At 37.4% G+C, this 19,063-nt stretch overlaps 1 protein-coding gene across 1 annotated transcript in view; it reads left to right on the top strand.

Annotated features, from left to right (window-relative positions):
• The first annotated feature begins 2,460 nt into the window (after window positions 1-2,460).
• The window catches only part of PFDN1 (prefoldin subunit 1), a 36,465-nt gene continuing 19,862 nt past the window's right edge, over window positions 2,461-19,063 (top strand). Inside the window, exons 1-2 of the mRNA XM_070749056.1 lie at window positions 2,461-2,566; window positions 4,785-4,951. Of these exons, the coding sequence (XP_070605157.1) occupies window positions 2,534-2,566; window positions 4,785-4,951 (200 nt within the window). The 5' untranslated portion in view covers window positions 2,461-2,533. The remainder of the gene's footprint in view (window positions 2,567-4,784; window positions 4,952-19,063) is intronic.

The raw sequence follows: 19,063 nt of genomic DNA on the forward strand, positions 1-19,063 counted from the left end.
CCTGCCACCCAGAGGCTCCGTGCAGCCGCCTGGAATGGAACACTTTGCTACTGCAAAGAACTGGGCCTGGCGTCCCTTCAGTGCATCTTGGGAGTCCTGTGGGGGAAGATCCTGGTCAGAGAGAGATTTCTGCAAAATCTATCTCAGGCCAGGCTGCGCCTGAGGGGACGCCTTGCCCCCAGGATCCCTGGCCCCAAACCCAAGTATTGGTCCTATGTCTTGGACTCCCTTTCCAAGCCAGCCCCCAGCAAAGCCTAGGCTGTGGGGGGGGGGCTCAGCAGCTTCTCCCCCACCCCAAAAATGTGAAGGCGAAACCTCGAGCACAGGAGAGGAGTCGATCGTGCTCGGCTTGCTCAGCTGGCTGTAAAACTGGGTAGTTCTGCGTGAAACCGGAGGATAAGGTGAGAAGAAGTGGGGTAGGCTGCTGGCTAGTCCCTAGAGAGACAGAGACAGAGGCAGAGAGACGAGAGGGGAAAAGAGAGGGGGAGGGCTGAGAAAATGATGGAAAGAACAAGGGAGGGGAAGAACAAACAAATGAGAGAGAGAAGGGGAGAGAAGGAAAAGGAGATGGAAGAGAAAAATAGAAATGAAAGGGAGTGAGAGAAATATGAGAGAAAAAAGGGGAGAAAAAAAGAGAAATGAGAAAATGATTAAGGCAGAGAATGAGAGGAAAGAGAGAAACAAAAGAGAGAGAGAAGTGATTCTCGACTTAAAGCATATGGTAAAAAGCACCCAAAGAATAAGAGAGAGAAAATCCCCCCGCCCTCACCTGTTTTTGGAAATGGTTCAAGAGTGTATACACGCGCGCGCACACACACACACACACACACAAGTGGGGGAGACAGGGATGGAAAAAGAGAGGGGAAGTGAGAGGGGGAAGGAATGAGAGAAAAAGGAAGGAAGAGGGAGAAATGAGAAGCAAATGAGAGAGAAAAGGGGGAGAGAGAGGGAGAGGTACCCAGTAATGAGAGAGTGGTAGAAATTTGAGGAGGGATGATTGATTATTAAATATGGATTGACTATGGAATGACGGTAAAATATATATTTAAGTGTTGTTTAATATTAGGATGTATTAATTTGTAAAATTGGATTAGAATTTTAGAACTAATTACATAGGTAAAATTAATGAAAGATACATATGATAAATAAGGGATTTATGATGTGTATTTTATGACTTTGCATTATGAATTTAAAATATACTTGGAAATGTGGAAGATTGATGGAAGTTAATAATAGTAAATGCTAAGTGCCTGAAAATTAATTGAGCTTGGAAATATTGAATAAAATTATAGAAAAGTAAATATGGAAATATATTACTGTAATTGATGCATTGGTGTTCAGATAGATTTTCTAGATTACTATAATACTATGATAAATATTTAAGAAATGAAGATTTTAAAGAATGGATTATTTAATACTTGTGGTTTTGGTTTTGCTGTTTTTTTAATTTTAATAGTAATAGATTTTTGTTTTGTTTTATTATTAATTTATTTTAATAAAAAAGAAGGGAATTTTTTTCCTATTAATAAAGAAAAAGTTGTACAAGGGTTTTTTGTTTCTTTTAAGAAGAATATATAACAGGGAGTAGGCAGGACAGCCTATCTGGATTTATAAGAGGATAATGATATTAATTGAAATATAAAATAACAGAATAACATAGTGGGAAGGGACCTTATTCTGCCCCAGCACCGAGCCCCAAATAATTATGTAACAAGTTGTCATCTATGCTCAGGCATGAAAATGTGCCGCTCAGACACTATACTTTTCCACCCACACCAAAAAAAATTAGAGGGAACATTGAATATAACATACACACAATGCACATTACTGTAATCCAAATGTTATTTATGTGGCTTAGTATATTGTTTAAGTTCAGTTACTGTAGTTTATAAATAAACAATGGTTAAGTATGCTATTGTAAACCATAAGATAATTTGTTAAAGTATTGACTTAGTAAAGTGTGTGACCCAAACTATTGTGACTTATTATATTGTGACTTAATATATTGTTTATGGCCTGATGTGTATCTTATAAATCATGTCCGAATAGTTTAACATAATGTATAAATTAAGTCCCAGCTTATCACACTTAGCATGAATATAAGGTGAACCAGTCTGAACTTCCAAGATTGCTTTCATTTATTGCCCATATAACTTGCTACCGGCAAAACGCCACGAAAGCTGAGAAGTGGAACAGGTCGCTTCGCGGTGTTAAACCAATATTGGAGAGCGACTGTTAACGGAATATACAATGTTTTTTATATGGGAACCAGTGAAGGAGCTGTTATTTTGACACAAAAGAGAAAAAAGCTTGTGTATTTTTATTGACAGGACCGCCAACTGAATGATATAGGGTGAATTTGCGGGTAAGCAGAAGAGGAGACAAAATCCAAACGCGATTCTCTGTAAACTAGCCTTCACCTATCGATCCCCCTACTACGCATGTCTCGACTGAACAGGAACAAAGGACCGTTATGCCGTCCGTTAAAGCTGTTGCATAATGCGCATGCGTAGCTGGTTTTGTACCAGTTAAAATGGCGGCGCCCGTGGATCTCGAGTTGAAAAAGGTAAAGAAAATAAATATAGGGCTGAGAGTTGACTGAAAGTAAGGGGGATTTGGAAATTAGGGTGGTTGCTGCCCATTATCAGAACAGTTTGGGTGTTGATGGTTGGTGTCGCCTCTAGGTCTTCTCGGAATTGTAGGCACTTCTGAATCAAGAATATCAGACTTCTTAATATTTAACAGATTATTCTCGGTTGATCCTTCGGGTCGAGCGCGATGCCTGGTGATTTCCTAGAATATCACCCAATTCTGCTTGGTAGGTTCATGTTGATCTCTCTCCTTTTCCCAAGTTGGCGAATGGTCTCTACGAACTTTTCATAGCTGTTTCCCTTTCCCCAGTAATCTATATTTGGAAGCATTTTATCTATGAACAGAATTATGGCAACAATTTATTTTTCATATGTTTCATTTTCTATTTAAGCTAGTGTCATTGCTTGTTGTTTGAGAATATTTATGAAGAAAATTTTGGAAGGAAACTATTTACATCTGACTATAAATTTCCTTTTGTTTCAAATTCTGAAAATAAAAGGAGGAAAGCATTTTAATTCTATTTCAAAACTAGTCAGGTGCTAGTGAAATTTAAATGTTTTTCATTTTGTTTTGTATCTATATAGCAAACTTATAGCTGTAGACGTTTTGGGTATGTGTGTTGAGATATGTTTTAACATTCACATATTTAATCCTACAGAGATTGCATCAAAATAAATTAATAAATTGAAAATATGTAGTATTTCAAATCAAACCAAGCTAACTTGTCCCAAAATGTAATTCTAATAGTTTCAATGTCAAACCAGGACATATTTGTAGTACTGGTCATCTAATGACTCTTCCAATCTAGATCAAAATTATTGTAACAAAATTATAATAATTCTTTCTACTGGAAAAATAAAAGGTGATTATAAGTCTGGTTTCATTTATCATTTAGGCTGGATGGAAGACAAACACATTAGTTAACTGTATTTGACTTAAAAAACTTTCCATCTCTTTAAATTTTAATCTGTTACCCAATTTGAATCTTCAGGATCTGCTTTTTTATGTGGAAAAAATAAATTAACCCATCAAAACAAGTAAAAACCTCCACAGATTGATAAAGCTCATTGAGTCTATACATAACTGGAGGATATAAAACTTTTCATACATTGCACTAAAATATGGTTTTTGCTTGGTACATTGTATGAATTGGTTTGGTACATTGTATGAAAAGGAGTTTGCAGAATGTAAAAGCAAATGTACAGCAGAATTGTTTTACAATTATATAATGCATGGTAAATATTCTTATGAGTAAACTACTGTATATCCTTCAAGCTGTGATGCAGGCCCTAGTGGACAATTCTCATTTTTATAATATTGTCTGAATTATTTAATCTGATTAAAAAAACGATATACCAGTTTACTATTTGATGATTGGAGTATATTTCTGTCTTGCTGTTAGTTATCATTATAGATACGTGTTAGTTTTCACCCAATGTTTCTGGGTTTTTTCTTTAATATTTTTTTTGTTTGGTGCATATTTTGCATGTTTCTTTAATTTATCTGATGTATATATACATATATCAGATAACATATATATATATGTATATAATATGTGCTGTTGATAAGATTTTACAGTAGGGACAAAAGGTGGTCTGCTCTGTTGCCATTTTTATGATGTCAGCTACTATTGCATTTAACTCACTGAAGCTATCATGGGTTTTCTCTTTTAATAAATGACTAGCCAGATTGCTGCTAAAAAAATGAAAATGTGCATTACAAGTAGTCCTTGACTTACAACAGTTCATTTAGTGACTGTTCAAAGTTATAAAGAACAGAAAAAAGTAACTTATAACCATTGTTCACGCTTACAACTATTGCAGTATTCCCCTGGTCACATGATCAAAATTCGATGCTTAGCCAATGACTCATATTTATGAGAGTTGCAATGTCCCAGGATCATGTGATCACCTTTTGCAATCTTCTAATAACCAAAGTAAATGAAGAACTCAGATTCACTTAATTTAACAGCTACAGTGATTCACTTATCAACTGTGGCAAGCAAATTCCTTAAAAAGGGGCAAAATTCATTTACCAAAGTGAGTTTTTCATTTAGCAACAGAAATTTTGGGCTCAGTTGTGGTTGTAGGTCAAGGACAACCTGTATAAAAAGACAGAGATTTTTGTGAGGACTGAAGACTGTTACAGCTTTTTTTAAAAAATAGCTACATTTGTATTGTTCTTCATGTTAGGCATTTTCTGAACTTCAAACTAAAGTCATTGAAACCCAACAAAAGGTGAAACTGGCAGATATACAAATAGATCAGCTTAACAGAACAAAAAAGCATGCACATCTTACAGACACAGAGATCATGACTTTGGCTGAAGAAACGAGGATGTATGAAGGTATAGGACGAATGTAAGTAATGGTTCTTGTTTGTCATTTATCTTATTTACATTAAATTTTCTTGTTTTCTCTTATTCTGCAAGTTTTATACCAAATTTGTATGACACAACCATCTATATTGGAGTTGAGTTAGCATAACAAGACTAGGGTTTAAACAAAGATCATTAACCATAATTTGTAGAATCATTTATCCTTGCTTTATTTAGTATAATCATGTTTTTGCATATCATATGAATCTAGCATGTTTGTCTCATGGTTAAACATATTGGTCTGAATTGAAAATGAGGTGGGATATTATATTATCTTAAGTGCTTCAAAAATGGTAGGTAAGGGATTAGTTTTCTTGTCTGGCATATGTGATTACTTTGATCTTCAGCTGTTACCATGCTCTTGTACTTTAAAAAAAAGTAACAACTGACTACTTGCAAAGGTCTTTTACAGGGGCAAAATCTGCTAAGCAATAGGGACTCTGAGATGGTTACTGGCAGTGATCAACAGTACCTTCTGTAATGCATTTTATGAATAAGAATCTTTCACGTGTTTGATGTTACATGTGTCTAATGCATGCAGAAAACTTTCTGATTTTTATCAGGAGACATATCAATTAACTGCTAAGACAAAGTTTGTTTGCTTTAACCTTGTTTCTAATCTGGAAATTACTGTTTTGCTTTTATAAACCTTCACATTACTTTCTACTTTTACTCCTCCAGGGCAAACTTTATAGATGCAAATATGACATCACTTGCAAAACTCAACTTTAGCTTCCAGCCCTCACCCATGTCACCATGTTGACTTTCATGAATGCCAAGGAGCAGTAGAATTCTTTTGTTCTAGGGACAACCTAGACCTGTGATGGTGAACCTATGGCATGTGTGACACAGGTGGCATGTGTATCCATATCAGAGGGCATGCGACATTTTGCCAGGTTTCAGTTCCAGCCTGCATGCGTGCTGCCCAGATGATTTTCGCCCTTGAAAAAGGCCTTTTGTCCTCCGGCCCCTTCAGGGAAGCTTCCCTGAAGCTCCTGAGACAAAAAAAATTGCCCAACAAACAAAGCGGAAGTTCAGAAAAAGGCACTTCCGGTTTGTCGTTGTTACCATCCTTAGCAACCGGGATTGGCAGTATGTGGGGTTCATAGGTTTCAGCCACCGCTCCCAATCTGGCTTTCCACTCTAAGATTAGTTACTTAGCAATTACAGAATCATAGAAATGGACTGGCTTAAACTTTGTTCTGTGAAGGAATTTATAAATGACATACCTAATAGAATCCTGTATGGTAAATTGGGCTGAAGTCATCCAGCCAGCTTTCAAGCTTAAAGTGGGACTAGAACTTACAATCTCCTGGTTTCTAGCCTCAGGCCTTGGCCAGTAGACCCATGATGGCAAACCTATGCCATGCATGCTACAGTTGGCATGTAGAGCCATATCTGCCAGCACACGAGCCATTGCCCTAGCTCAGATCCAGCGCACATATGCACACAGGCCAGCTGATTTTCGGCTTGGGTGGAGGCTCTGGGAGGGCATTTTCGGCCTCTGCAGGGTCTCTGGGAGGGTGAGGGAGGCCATGTTTGCCCTCCACAACCTCCAAGGAAGCCTCTAGAGCAGTGGTTCTCGACCTTTCTAAAGCCGCGACCCCTTAAATACAGTTCCTTGTGTTGTGGTGACCCCCAACCATAAGTCTATCGCCAATTCTCCCAACAAAGCTTTGAGCTGATTGGCAGGAAGGTCAGAGAGACGCCCCCACTGTAAACGCCTGATTGGTCGTATTGTAAAAATATGTTCCAAGATCCCAGAATAGAAGCTTTAGTTCCTAATACCAGGAGAAATTTGTCTTTTCCCAGAGTCTCAGGCGACCCCCGTGAAATGGTCATTCGACCCCCAAAGGGGTCCTGACCTCCAGGTTGAAAATCACTGCTCTAGAGCCTCTGGGTGGCAAAAACCGGACCTACTGGGCCCACTGGAAATCGGGAAATGGGAGAGCGGGGGAGTCGCGCACGCATGCACGGGGATGGTGTGTGTGTGTGAGCATTGAATTATGGATGTGGGTACATGCTTCCAGCACCTGAGGGAAAAAAGGTTTGCCATCACTGCACTAGACCAAAGTAATTCTATTACAGCCTCTTTCGTTTGGCCTCTTCTCCCCAGGCAAGGCAAACCGACACTTCTCAAAGGAATTGGTTCTGTACATTTACTGGAATGAAGTGTTGCCTAATATTCAAGTAGAATTTGCTTTCTTGTATTTCAAAACTATTGCTTTGTGGCTTTCTCTCTGGAATAATAGGGCAGGTTATTATTATTATTATTATTATTATTATTATTATTATCATTATTATTTATTAGATTTGTATGCCGCCCCTCTCCGTAGACTCGGGGCGGCTCACAACAACAATAAAACAATATACAACAAATCTAATAATTTAAAAGTCACTAAAAACCCCTTATTAAAAAGCAAAAACATACACACAAACATACCATGCATAAACTGTATAGGCCCGGGGGAGATGTCTCAATTCCCCCATGCCTGACGGCAGAGGTGGGTTTTAAGGAGTTTACGAAAGGCAAGGAGGGTGGGGGCAAATCTCCGGGGGGAGCTGGCTACAGAGGGTCGGGGCCGCCACAGAGAAGGCTGTTCCCCTGGGTCCCGCCAAACGACATTGTTTAGTCGACGGGACCTGGAGAAGGCCAACTCTGTGGGACCTAACCAGTCGCTGGGATTCGTGCAGCAGAAGGCGGTCCCGGAGATATTCTGGTTCAAATACTTCCTCAATGTGATCTTTCCTCAGGTATTAGAAGAATATTATCAGATAGTCCCTGTCATATTTTTTTAAAAAATTGTACTTTTTTTTCTTGTAAGATTTGGTTTGTAGTAATCTATCAATCTGTTTATTTGCATCTGTTTCAATTTGTCTGAATCCCTTTTAACAGGTGGTGCTAAAACTAGATAGTACTTAATATAGAATCTGACTAGAGCAGAACAGAATGGAAATATTTATGTCCCTTAATTTGGACAGTTTAATTTTATTGATGTGAGCCAGCTCTGTATTCCAACTTTTTGGCAATTATAATTTATATTTCTTTTCTTTCGTTGAACTATGTTTTATGTTTAAAAAATCAAATCAAACATGCCCCATTCTATAGTTATTCAACCCCACCCCCCCCAAAAAAATTGTACAGGTCTATTAAATTTAATGTTATTTTCAGACAGAATCATCTTTCTGTCTGCTAGATTATTTCTCAAAATTTATTTTATCCTGACTTTTAGAATACCAAGTAATGTAAACTTTTGTAAATATACCTGCAATAAATATTATAAATATTATTTCTAAAATCTTTTCTGTGAATAGCTGGTTCTAGTAGGCTTGGTTTGTTAAAGGTAGGAAAACAATCCATTTGAGAAGGCTTAATAGATGCTTGTTGCATATCACCCCTTTCATGGCTGCCAGCACTCCTAACTCCTGTCATTCTGTTTATAAGAATAAAACATGTTTAGTTAAATTTCCTTAAAAACCAAGAATTTCTGCATGGTAATTAATTTATCTATCCCGCCCCCCCATATAACAGCTAATATATTTAATATTCCTTTATTGTCCTATTTTCCTCACAGAGCAGCAACCCTGTGAGGTGAGTTGGGCCAAAGTTACTGAGCTGATTTTCATGGCTAAAGAACGAATAGAACTCCCAGTTTCTAGCCTGTTGCCTTAACTCCTATGCCAAACTGGCTCTTCAAAGTTCCCAATACAGTATATGCCGACTGCCAGGAGTTTGTTTCTAACTGGCTCAAGGTTGGCTCAGCCTTCCATCCTTTCGAGGTTGGTAAAATGAGAACCTAGATTGTTTGGGGCGGGGGGGTTGGGGGGGGGAGAAATATGCTGATTCTTTAAATCTCATAGAGAGGGCTGTAAAACACTGTGAACTGGTACATACGGTAAGTCTAAGTGCTATTTCTATTACTATTTCCATTATATATAGTTATTGCTCCATCTTTGTTAAATTCTCCTTGCTTCATCATCTAAAGTAGAAAATAGACAGCAAGCCAAGTCTGAAAGTTAGATACTAGGCTTGTAATGTTTGTCTGCCAAAAGATGTCAGGCTATTTCACACCTCAGCACTTGAACTGCATGTGTCTTTGAATGATGTGCACTTTGTGGAATAGCTTGCCCCATCCTGAATTAAGTTAGTCCTTAATGGCTTATGAGCTTTGGCAGTGACTTTGTAACTTCGCTAGCAGAATACTTGATATACAAGTTTATCTGACCAGAGAATTCATATAGAATGCATTAGATATTCACATAAGCAGCTGAAAGTCACTAGTGGTTGGTAAATCTCCAGTAACTGAATTTAAACATACCTGGGATAAACATATATCTATCCTAAGATAAAATATAGGAAATAGTATAAGGGCAGACTAGATGGACCATGAGGTCTTTTTCTGCCGTCAATCTTCTATGTTTCTATGTTTCTAGTGGGCAGAATTTTGGGGCAGTTGAAAAAGGAACGTGCTAGTCTAATTGAAAGACAAATAGAAACACAGAATTTGAGGTGGGCGAGATCTGAAAATGCACAAGACAGTTTGGATAAAATTTGATTTAATTAAAAGATTTGTATAGTGCCTTGTGTGTCCAATCACACTTGGCTAATAAAGGATTCTATCTATCTTTATAAAAACTCTGGGCAGCTTACAATGGTAATAAAACAAACATCTGTCAACAAGCTCAAACTCAACCCTGACAAGACAGAGTGGCTGTGGGTTTTGCCTCCCAAGGAAAATTCCATCTGTCCGTCCATTACCCTGGCGGGGGGGAATTACTGGCCCCCTCAGAGAGGGTTCGCAACTTGGGCGTCCTCCTCGATCCACAGCTAACATTGGAACACCATCTTTCAGCTGTGGCAAGGAGGGCGTTTGCCCAGGTTCGCCTGCTGCACCAGTTGCAGCCCTATTTGGACAGGGAGTCATTGCTCATAGTTGCTCGTGCCTTCATCACCTCGAAGTTCGACTACTGCAATGCTCTCTACATGGGGCTACCTTTGAAAAGTGTTTGGAAACTTCAGATCGTGCAGAATGCGGTCGCGAGAGCTATCGTGGGGCTTTCCAGATTCGGCCACGTTTCACCAACACTCCGTGGCTTGCACTGGCTGCTGATCAGTTTCCGGTCACAATTCAAAGTGTTGGTAATGACCTTTAAAGCCCTACATGGCATCGGACCAGAATACCTCCGGAACCGCCTTTTACCGCACGAATCCCAGCGGCCGATAAGGTCCCACAGGGTTGGCCTTCTCCGGGTCCCGTCGACTAAACAATGTCATTTGGCGGGCCCCAGGGGAAGAGCCTTCTCTGTAGCGACCCCGGCCCTCTGGAATCAACTCCCCCCAGAGATTAGAACTGCCCCCACCCCCCTTGTCTTTCACAAATTACTTAAGACCCACCTGTATCGCCAGGCATGGGGGAATCGAGACACCTCCCCCAGGTTTTTATATTTTATGTTTGATATGTGTGTGCTGCATGGTTTTAAATGATGGGGTTTTACATGTTTTTAATATTAGTTTTGTTTCATTGTAATATTGTTTTATTATTGTTATGAGCCGTCCCGAGTCTTTGGAGAGGGGCGGCATACAAATCTAATTATTATTATTATTATTATTATTATTATTATTATTATTATTATTATTATTATTATCTAAAAGCCACGTAAAATTTGTGTTATGCTTTCCAAACACGCAACTCTAATTCTTGTGGGGAAATTCAGGACTTTTGGGAAGGCAAACAAGTAGTAATGTGGAATTTTGTGGAAGAATGTTACAAAGAGCAGGGACTGCTGCTGAGAAGCTGTGTTGGCTTGGTTTTGTTAGATAGCAACATTTAAGAGAAAGGGCATGGTGCATGCTCACTGTATTGGATTTAGTAAAATAGGTAGATATTTTTAGGGAAAGTCATTCTGGTCCTAGCCCATGTAAGATTTTTTTTAAATTAAAATTTTTGCATAATGTCAGTACAAAAGATAAAACAAACATAGAACATAAAAGAGGGGTTCTATACATCCCCTCTCTTTGTCAGAGGTTGTTTTCGGAACTTTAAATCCTATATCAAGTACTTGTACATTTATAACATTTCTGAGACATTCTTTGCATACCCATGTAAGATTTTAAAGATGATAAATAACACCTCATTTTGCACCTGTAGAAGAAAACCATGGGGAGTCCAAAATTCTGCCATTGCATTCTAGATCAGTTATAATTTCTGGATAGTTTTCAAGGGCAGCCTTCTTATATTGCAGTAATCCAACCAGGAAGTGACCAAGGCCTGAGTTTTCCTTGTCTGGGAGCAAAGACCTCCCAGACCAGAAATGACCAACTGGTAAACAAAATGAATCTATTCAAAGGCTCCTTTCAAATTTTGTACTTCTGTCTGGGGCAAGAGTCAAAGATAATGTCTCACCAGATTCAAAGCACAGATGAGAGCAATTCTAAACATTCTTTTCATGACCTCTTCCAGAGCAAATAGCCAAAACTAGCAAAGAATTACCGTAGTTCAATCACTACAGCTCATGGATAATACCAAGAATACATTTTCCAATGTATCAGGTTATTTCTACAATGCACATTCTGTGCACTTGGCAATAACTTTGTAAAACTCAGAAAGTTGTCCACTATCTCATGACCAGAATTCTAGTATTAACTTTCCTTAACAATTAAATGAATTTTTGTTCAAAAAAAGTTTGATTTTGTGATCCTTAATTTTTTTAAATGTATAATTTAGAAAACTCATATACTATATAGCTGCATTCCAAATTGTAAATTCCATTTACAATAATAACATACAAATTAAAAATATTAAAAATAAATACAAATAGAAACTCTCACCTAATTGCAGCATCAGTCTCATTTTCTCAGACCACTCATTTTGCAGCCTTTACACATTCTCTCGGTCATAGATATTTTCATTATTTGGATGAATTCAGATGAATTCTGTTTATTATCCACATATTCCAAGAGTACATCAAAAACACCTCCAATGTTCAGATAGGGCATTACACATTTTAGGCATTCATCATAGTACTCAAATTAAAATGCTGATGTCAGTTCACAAATAGTCCAAGAAGCAAAACTCTACATTAGTGTATGTGCTTATATCGGGCTACATAAGCCTTTCAAAAGAAATGAACTAACTGAAGTAAAATGTACTGGCAAAAAGCCAAAATGCTGAACTATCCTCTGAGTAAGATATTGCTTGCATTCAAGATAGACTAATTTATAATCTTCTACTTTATATTTCTGGTTTTCCTTTTATGAAGCTGCAAATAGGGGATTTTTTTGAAAATATCCCTATCAAACCTAAATATTGGAAGATAGCACACAAAATTATATTACTACTAGATAGTGATTGGTGATGAAATATTAGGAGAATTTTAATGTATGTAATTTTTCTGAATCTATTTCTGAAACTTGTATCAGATTCAGTTATGAACCTCATGTTACATTGAAAATGCTTTGTTCCTATGTAAGTATGTATCTAATTGCTCTGTATATTCTTGCCTTGTAACATCTTTTTATGATGTTCAGAGTTTAATAATACTAAACCTTTTCTGAAGATTGCTAATCTTACGTGCTTTATTATGTTAACATCAGAAACATTTGTGCGGTTTAATTTCTCTACTTTTAAATTATGCCTTAATATATTATTATTATTATTATTATTATTATTATTATTATTATTATTATTATTATTATTATTATTATTATTATTTAGATTTGTATGCCGCCCCTCTCCGTAGACAATATTTCAAATTTTGTGCTATAGGAATTTGATACTTAAGCAATAGCTTTGTTGTTTGTAAAGCTAAAGTTATAGTAAATGTTTCCTAAAATTTGACTTGATATATAAAAAAATCAACCTCTCTGTCTCTTTCCCTCACCACCAGCCGTAAACATAGATTTGGAATGAAACTAAACATAGAAACATAGAAGACTGATGGCAGAAAAAGACCTTGTCCATCTAGTCTGCCCTTATACTATTTTCTGTATTTTATCTTAGGATGGATATATGTTTATCCCAGGCATGTTTAAATTTAGTTACTGTGGATTTACCAACCACATCTCCTGCCATTTTATCCTCCCCTTTAATTCATTATTTAAATATTCCCCCATTGCATTAAAATTTGTTTTTCTGAAATCCAATACTTTGGTTGCAGTATAGGATTGCTCACAATCAGTTTTTACATCAAACCACAAACATAGATGGTCACTACAACCTAAATTTTCTCCCACCTTAACCTCTGAAACCGAATTCCCATTCGTAAAAACTAAATCTAGAATATTCTCCCCTCTAGTCGGTGTCTCAGCCAGCTGTGCCAAGCTGCTCCTGTAAAGGCCTCTACTATATTCTTACTTTTGCATGTAAGGGCACTGGGGATATTCCAGTCAACATCAGGCATGTTGAAATCACCCATAATCACAATACAGTATCTCCCTTTACTGCCATTTGGGTAATTTCATCCACCATCTTGTTGTCATATTCCTCAGATTGCCCTGGAGGCCTATAGATCACCCCAATTCTAATGACAGAACTTTCTTTATTTTGCATGCAATGCAAGTGGGTTTTTTTTAGACTTTCCTTAACATAAATGGCTACTCCACCTCCCCTTCTCTCTATTCTATCCTTCCTATATAATGTATATCCTGGTATGGATATTTCCCATTCATTAGAATCCTTAAACCATGTCTCAGTTATGGCAATCAGATCCAAATTATCTCTAGATATTATGGCCATTAACTCACAGAGCTTGTTGCTCAAGCTTTGAGCATTTGTGCACATTACCCGCAGAACATTATTTCCATTATTAGTTTGCCCCTTATCATCAACAACTACATCTATTTTATTTACAGCTCCATTTTCATAAACTTCCAGAAACTGATTTATCCTCATTGGTCGGAGACAGAAATCATCCACATCAGTTATATCTCTGTCCCCTTTACCTGGTTTAAATGTCTGTCCAAAAAAGTTCTGAACTCCTCACCGAGTACCTCTGTATGATGGATGCAAACCATCCCTCTTAAACAACTCCCTATTAGCCCACCTACTGACATCATGACTTACATAGTCAAAACCTTCAGCTTTACACCACTGCCTTAACCACACATTAAACTCTCTGATACAAGTTGTTTTATCCCCCTGACTACAAACTGGTAACACCTCTGAGAAAGTCACTGAATCAGTTATTCTGCCGAGCTCCACGCTTAGACATTGGAAATCTCTTTTTACTACATTAACATTTCTCTGGGACAAATCATTTGAACCAAGATGCACCACCACATCAACATTATTACCTTTACTCACAGCCTTGACAATATTTGTAATCCGCCTCCTGTCCCTGCTGGCAGTGGCCCCTGGGAGACACCTCATCAGCTTCACCACATCCTTACTCTGTCCCAAATCAATACCTCTAACAGTTCAGTCACCCACAAGTAAATGTGTCCTCTTTTTATTTCTACTAACTGCACTTGATGGTTTGGTGACACTATGCACCTCACTTACAACAACTTCCCCTTGGAACATCCCCTCAGTCTCCGCCTGAGGGGCCTCGCTAATATCTACAATATCCTTACCATTTAAATCCGCAAGAACATTACAGGAATTCAATACAGAGAGACCAAAATTGCTATGTTTTTACTCCACTGCACATAATCTTCCTGAACCGACAGTTGTCCACACAGCCCTCCTCCTCGGGGTGGGGGGGAGACTGTGGAAGTGGAGGCTGCACACATGGCTGCATTACAGCATGTGGCTGAGACAATCTTTCCACTTCTGACTGCAAGCTACAAACTAAGGACTGCAATCTAGAGCAGTGATTTTCAACCTTTTTTGAGCTGCGGCACATTTTTTACATATACAAAATCATGGGGCACATTGAGTAAGGGGGGGAGGGGCTAAAAAAAGTTTGGACAAAAACTCTCTCTCTCTCTTCCTCCCTTTCGCTCTATTTCTCTCCCTCTTTCTCTCCCTTCCTCTCCATCCCTTTCTTTCTCTCTTCCTCTTTTTTGCTCTTTCTATCTCTCCCTCCTTCCCTGCCTATCTTTCTCTCTCTCTTGCTTTCTTTCTCTCTCTTGCTTTCTCTTTTTCTTTCTTTCTTTCTCTCTCTCTTGCTTTCTTTCTTTCTCTTGCTTTCTTTCTCCCCCTCTCTCTCTTCCTGAGCTTCGCGGCACACCTGACCATGTCTCGCGGCACACTAGTGTGCCGCGGCACACTGGTTGAAAAACACTGATCTAGAGATCTCGCCATATAAACTAGATGTCCTTATGCAAAGAGGGCAGCACCCCAAATTCCACAAGGTACTATGGAACACAATAGCCAAACAAGTGTTACACTGCACCAAGCCAGACATCTTAACAATTTATTGAAATACAAGTACTTAGCAAGAAAATCAACAACCCCTATTACTACCAAACTTCTGCTGGTTTTGGTTTATAGTTATATGAATCTATTATAGTTATATGAATCCAATTAGAAAAACAGGAGAGCAACTACATAGCTAGTAAATGGTGTATCAACTATGAGATACAAAGAAGTAACATCAATACTCCATATTTAAATTTAAAAAGTTAATAAGTTATTGTCTAGTGATTAGAATTGGGACTGCAAAGAGGTTGCTAAGTGAAACTGCAGCGCATGATTCTGTTGCAGTTTTCCTTTGCTTTACACAGACCTATAAATATTATAAATGCAAGGAATAGTCTTATAGTTACTTTTTCATTACCCTTGTAACTGAGAATGGTCATTAAATGAGGATTGCCTGTAAATGGAAGCTGGCATATTTTTCCTTAACAGTAGCAATGAATTTTCAGCTACAGCTAAGTATTTTGAAGTTAATTAATACCAATGAAAGAGACACTCAATAATAGCACTGAAAAGACAAATTACATCACTAATTACAGACCCCTTCTTGCATTAATCCAAATTTAACTACCCATAACAATTATCCAATCTCTGAATACAGTGGTACTTTAATACTCAACTGCTTTGAAACTCAACGTATTTGACACAAAAAAGTTGTCTTGATACTCATCATTTGTATGGTACTGAATGCATAAACTAGAACGTACTGGTGTCAGTTGCATTGTGACTTAACTACAGCATTTCTTATAGGAACAATTTTTTTGGTACTCATCCCAACCTCTTAGTATCAGTTAATGATGACTACCAAGCTCATTGTACCAATGTAAGGAAGTAAAATTTCTGGGTAATTCAGACAATTCAGATTGTTTTAACTTTACATTAATGTCAGTAATTTATTAAGTTCAATGTACAGGTAGTCGTCTTCTTAACAACAGTTCATTTAGTGACCATTTAAAGTTACAATGGCACTGTGATGGCATCATGCATATTGGTCATGTGATCAAAATTCAGATACTTGACAATTAGCACATATTTATGATGGTTGCAATGTCCTGGGTTAAATAATTATATATTTTGACCTGACAAGCAAAGATAGCGGAGAAGCCATATTCACTTCACAACCTATGCTACTAACTCAACTACTGCATTGATTTGCTTAACCACTGTTGTAAAAGATCATAGGTCATGAAATGGGAGAAACTCACTTAACAAATGTCTCACTTAGCAACATAATTTTTGGCTCAATTGTCATAAATAGAGGACTATCTGTACATGTTTATACAAGTTTAATACATTATTATTAATATTAAATTGAAATCTGAGTACCCAAGACTTCTAGCCATTATTCCATTAGCTGCTATGTAGGATGATAAAGAAATGCATTCTTTTGTGTGATGTTCTTACAGGAATTCGAAGATGGTGTCATCTCTTTCCTGTTTCATTTTTAAAATAGACCTTTATGAACTTTTTTATCATTAATTAATAGTGCATTTAACAGTGCCATTTTGTCTCAATCACTATTTTAAAGCTATTCCAGCTATTATAAAAGCTGGCACTATGAGCAGTGTTATAAATCTACTATCCAGTTAATCGTCTAGCTATGCAAAAATACTAATTTGGAAGCCATATGGTTATTTCTGTTTTCTTAAGTCATGTAAATATATTAGAGTTGTATAAACAGCTCTCATTTCTCAAGCAGGCTGATTCAAATATTAGATGTACTAAAACAGTGTTATTAAAGTAAGGTCTCTTATTTGCTCTGTAAAAACACTGTCTCATTTCATATTTTTGCTAAGAATAAATTATAGATTTCATTTGAAGAAGACAAAGGATTGGATAAATAAATAGCTAACCCAGATCACAAGAGCATTAATATTTATCAGAGTAAGTCTCCAGGAAGTAAAGAATAAAAGAATCATGAAAATGTTTCACTTCTCATCTAAGAAACTTCACTTGATCAACAATATCAAACAATAATCACCTTGAACATAATGTAGTCATTATCAGAAGCTAGCACAAATTTTGTCATGAATTCCTGCCAGATCAATCTCACCTCATTTTTTAAAATTTTCCTGCTAAATTGTGGGAATGCTGGAGATATAACATACCATGACTTCAATGCATCATTGACAAATACCCCATGACGTTTCGATTAACAAAGTAATCGGTATGATATGACAAATTAATACCATGTTTCCCTGAAAATACAACCTACCCTGAAAGTAAATCCTAGCTTGATTTTTACACATGCACCCAATATAAACCCTACCCTCAAAATAAGCCCTAATTAAGATGCCACCCATTCCATTCCATTGCAGGATGCAAGGGGTGGGGTGAGGTGGGAAGGAGTGGAGCTGCTCTACGGAGAGGGGCGGCATACAAATCTAATAAATGTTGTTGTTGTTGTTGTTGTTATTATTATTATTATTATTATTATTATTATTATTATTATTATTATTATTAGGCCTCACATACCCCTATACTTGCTTTGCCTTACTGGCCCACTTCTGGGGCCACCTACTGCTGCCTGTGTGTGTCGCCTCCAGCCTCTGTTTTGGTGTTAGAAGCCATTTCGAAAAGCCCTCTGCAGCCAAGAAATGTCTGGATTGATGCAAGCGTCACCCCCAGGCCTCCATTTTGCTGTCAGAGGCCTTTCTGGAAAGCCCTTTTCAGCCAATAACACAACTCTTTTATTGCCTACAGGTGCATTTTAGAAAGCCCTCTGCAGCTGATAACAGCTCCGGATCGATCCAGAACTCTGTTATCAACTGTAGAGAGCTTTCTGGAATACTTGCTTTAACCCCCATGTTCTGCTCAAAATTAATCCCTATTAATTTTGACCTGGACCGCAAATTGTTCATTTTGGGTACTTATACTTGGTCTTTTTGAAAGCTTTTATCACTTGGAAACAAGTTTGAACATTTCTGCACACATAAAAGTGGTTGTCTGGCTATCATGTGCTTGCTTTTCAAAAGGATATTCCAAATATTTCTAGCCAAATATATATAAAAACCTAAAATAATGGCACACAGCAAGGCCGAGTGGGGGGTGGCCCGTTTGTGGCCAAAATAAACAAATAAGAATCATTTTTTTCAGTTCATTTCTATTTTTTTTTATCAGGAATGTTCAATTTAGTATATCAAAACTTTTGGGGGGAAATTCCTTAGAGATTTGTAGCCTAAAAAAAATATAAATTGACACGAAATTCAGAAAAAATGGTGGGGGGGAGCTTTTTGATCAAAATAAAAATATAAGCCACAATTTTCTCAGTTCAAGTTTCATATCATTATGTTCAGAAATGTCCAAACATGTTTCCCAGTGAAAAACGTTTTCAAAAAGACCAAATTCAAGTACCTAAAAAAATTATTTTTGGTCCGGGTCATATACGACCCGAAACAGACTCAACATGATTTTTTTCTTTGCCCAGAAAAAAATTAGCCCCCACCCCCCACAAATATTTTTATGATGATCAACAATGTTAAATTGAGTGCCTAAGATATTAAAAATATTTCGGATTTGGAGCCTAAAAAAAAGTGAAAATGGTTGCAAGCAGCCGGGGGTGGTGGGGGTGGTGGAGGCCTTATTTCTGATTTTAAAAAACCAATAAGCATCATTTCTTTCAGTTCATTTATATTTTTCTTATGTTCAGAAATGTTCAAACTACCAATCCTACACCAACTTTAGTAAAAGTGAACGCATTTTGAAAGCTAAACTATCTACAAATTGAAAAAAAGTTC

Source organism: Erythrolamprus reginae, chromosome 3 (assembly GCF_031021105.1).
Source record: "Erythrolamprus reginae isolate rEryReg1 chromosome 3, rEryReg1.hap1, whole genome shotgun sequence".
In the NCBI taxonomy this organism is placed as follows: Eukaryota; Metazoa; Chordata; class Lepidosauria; order Squamata; family Dipsadidae; genus Erythrolamprus; species Erythrolamprus reginae.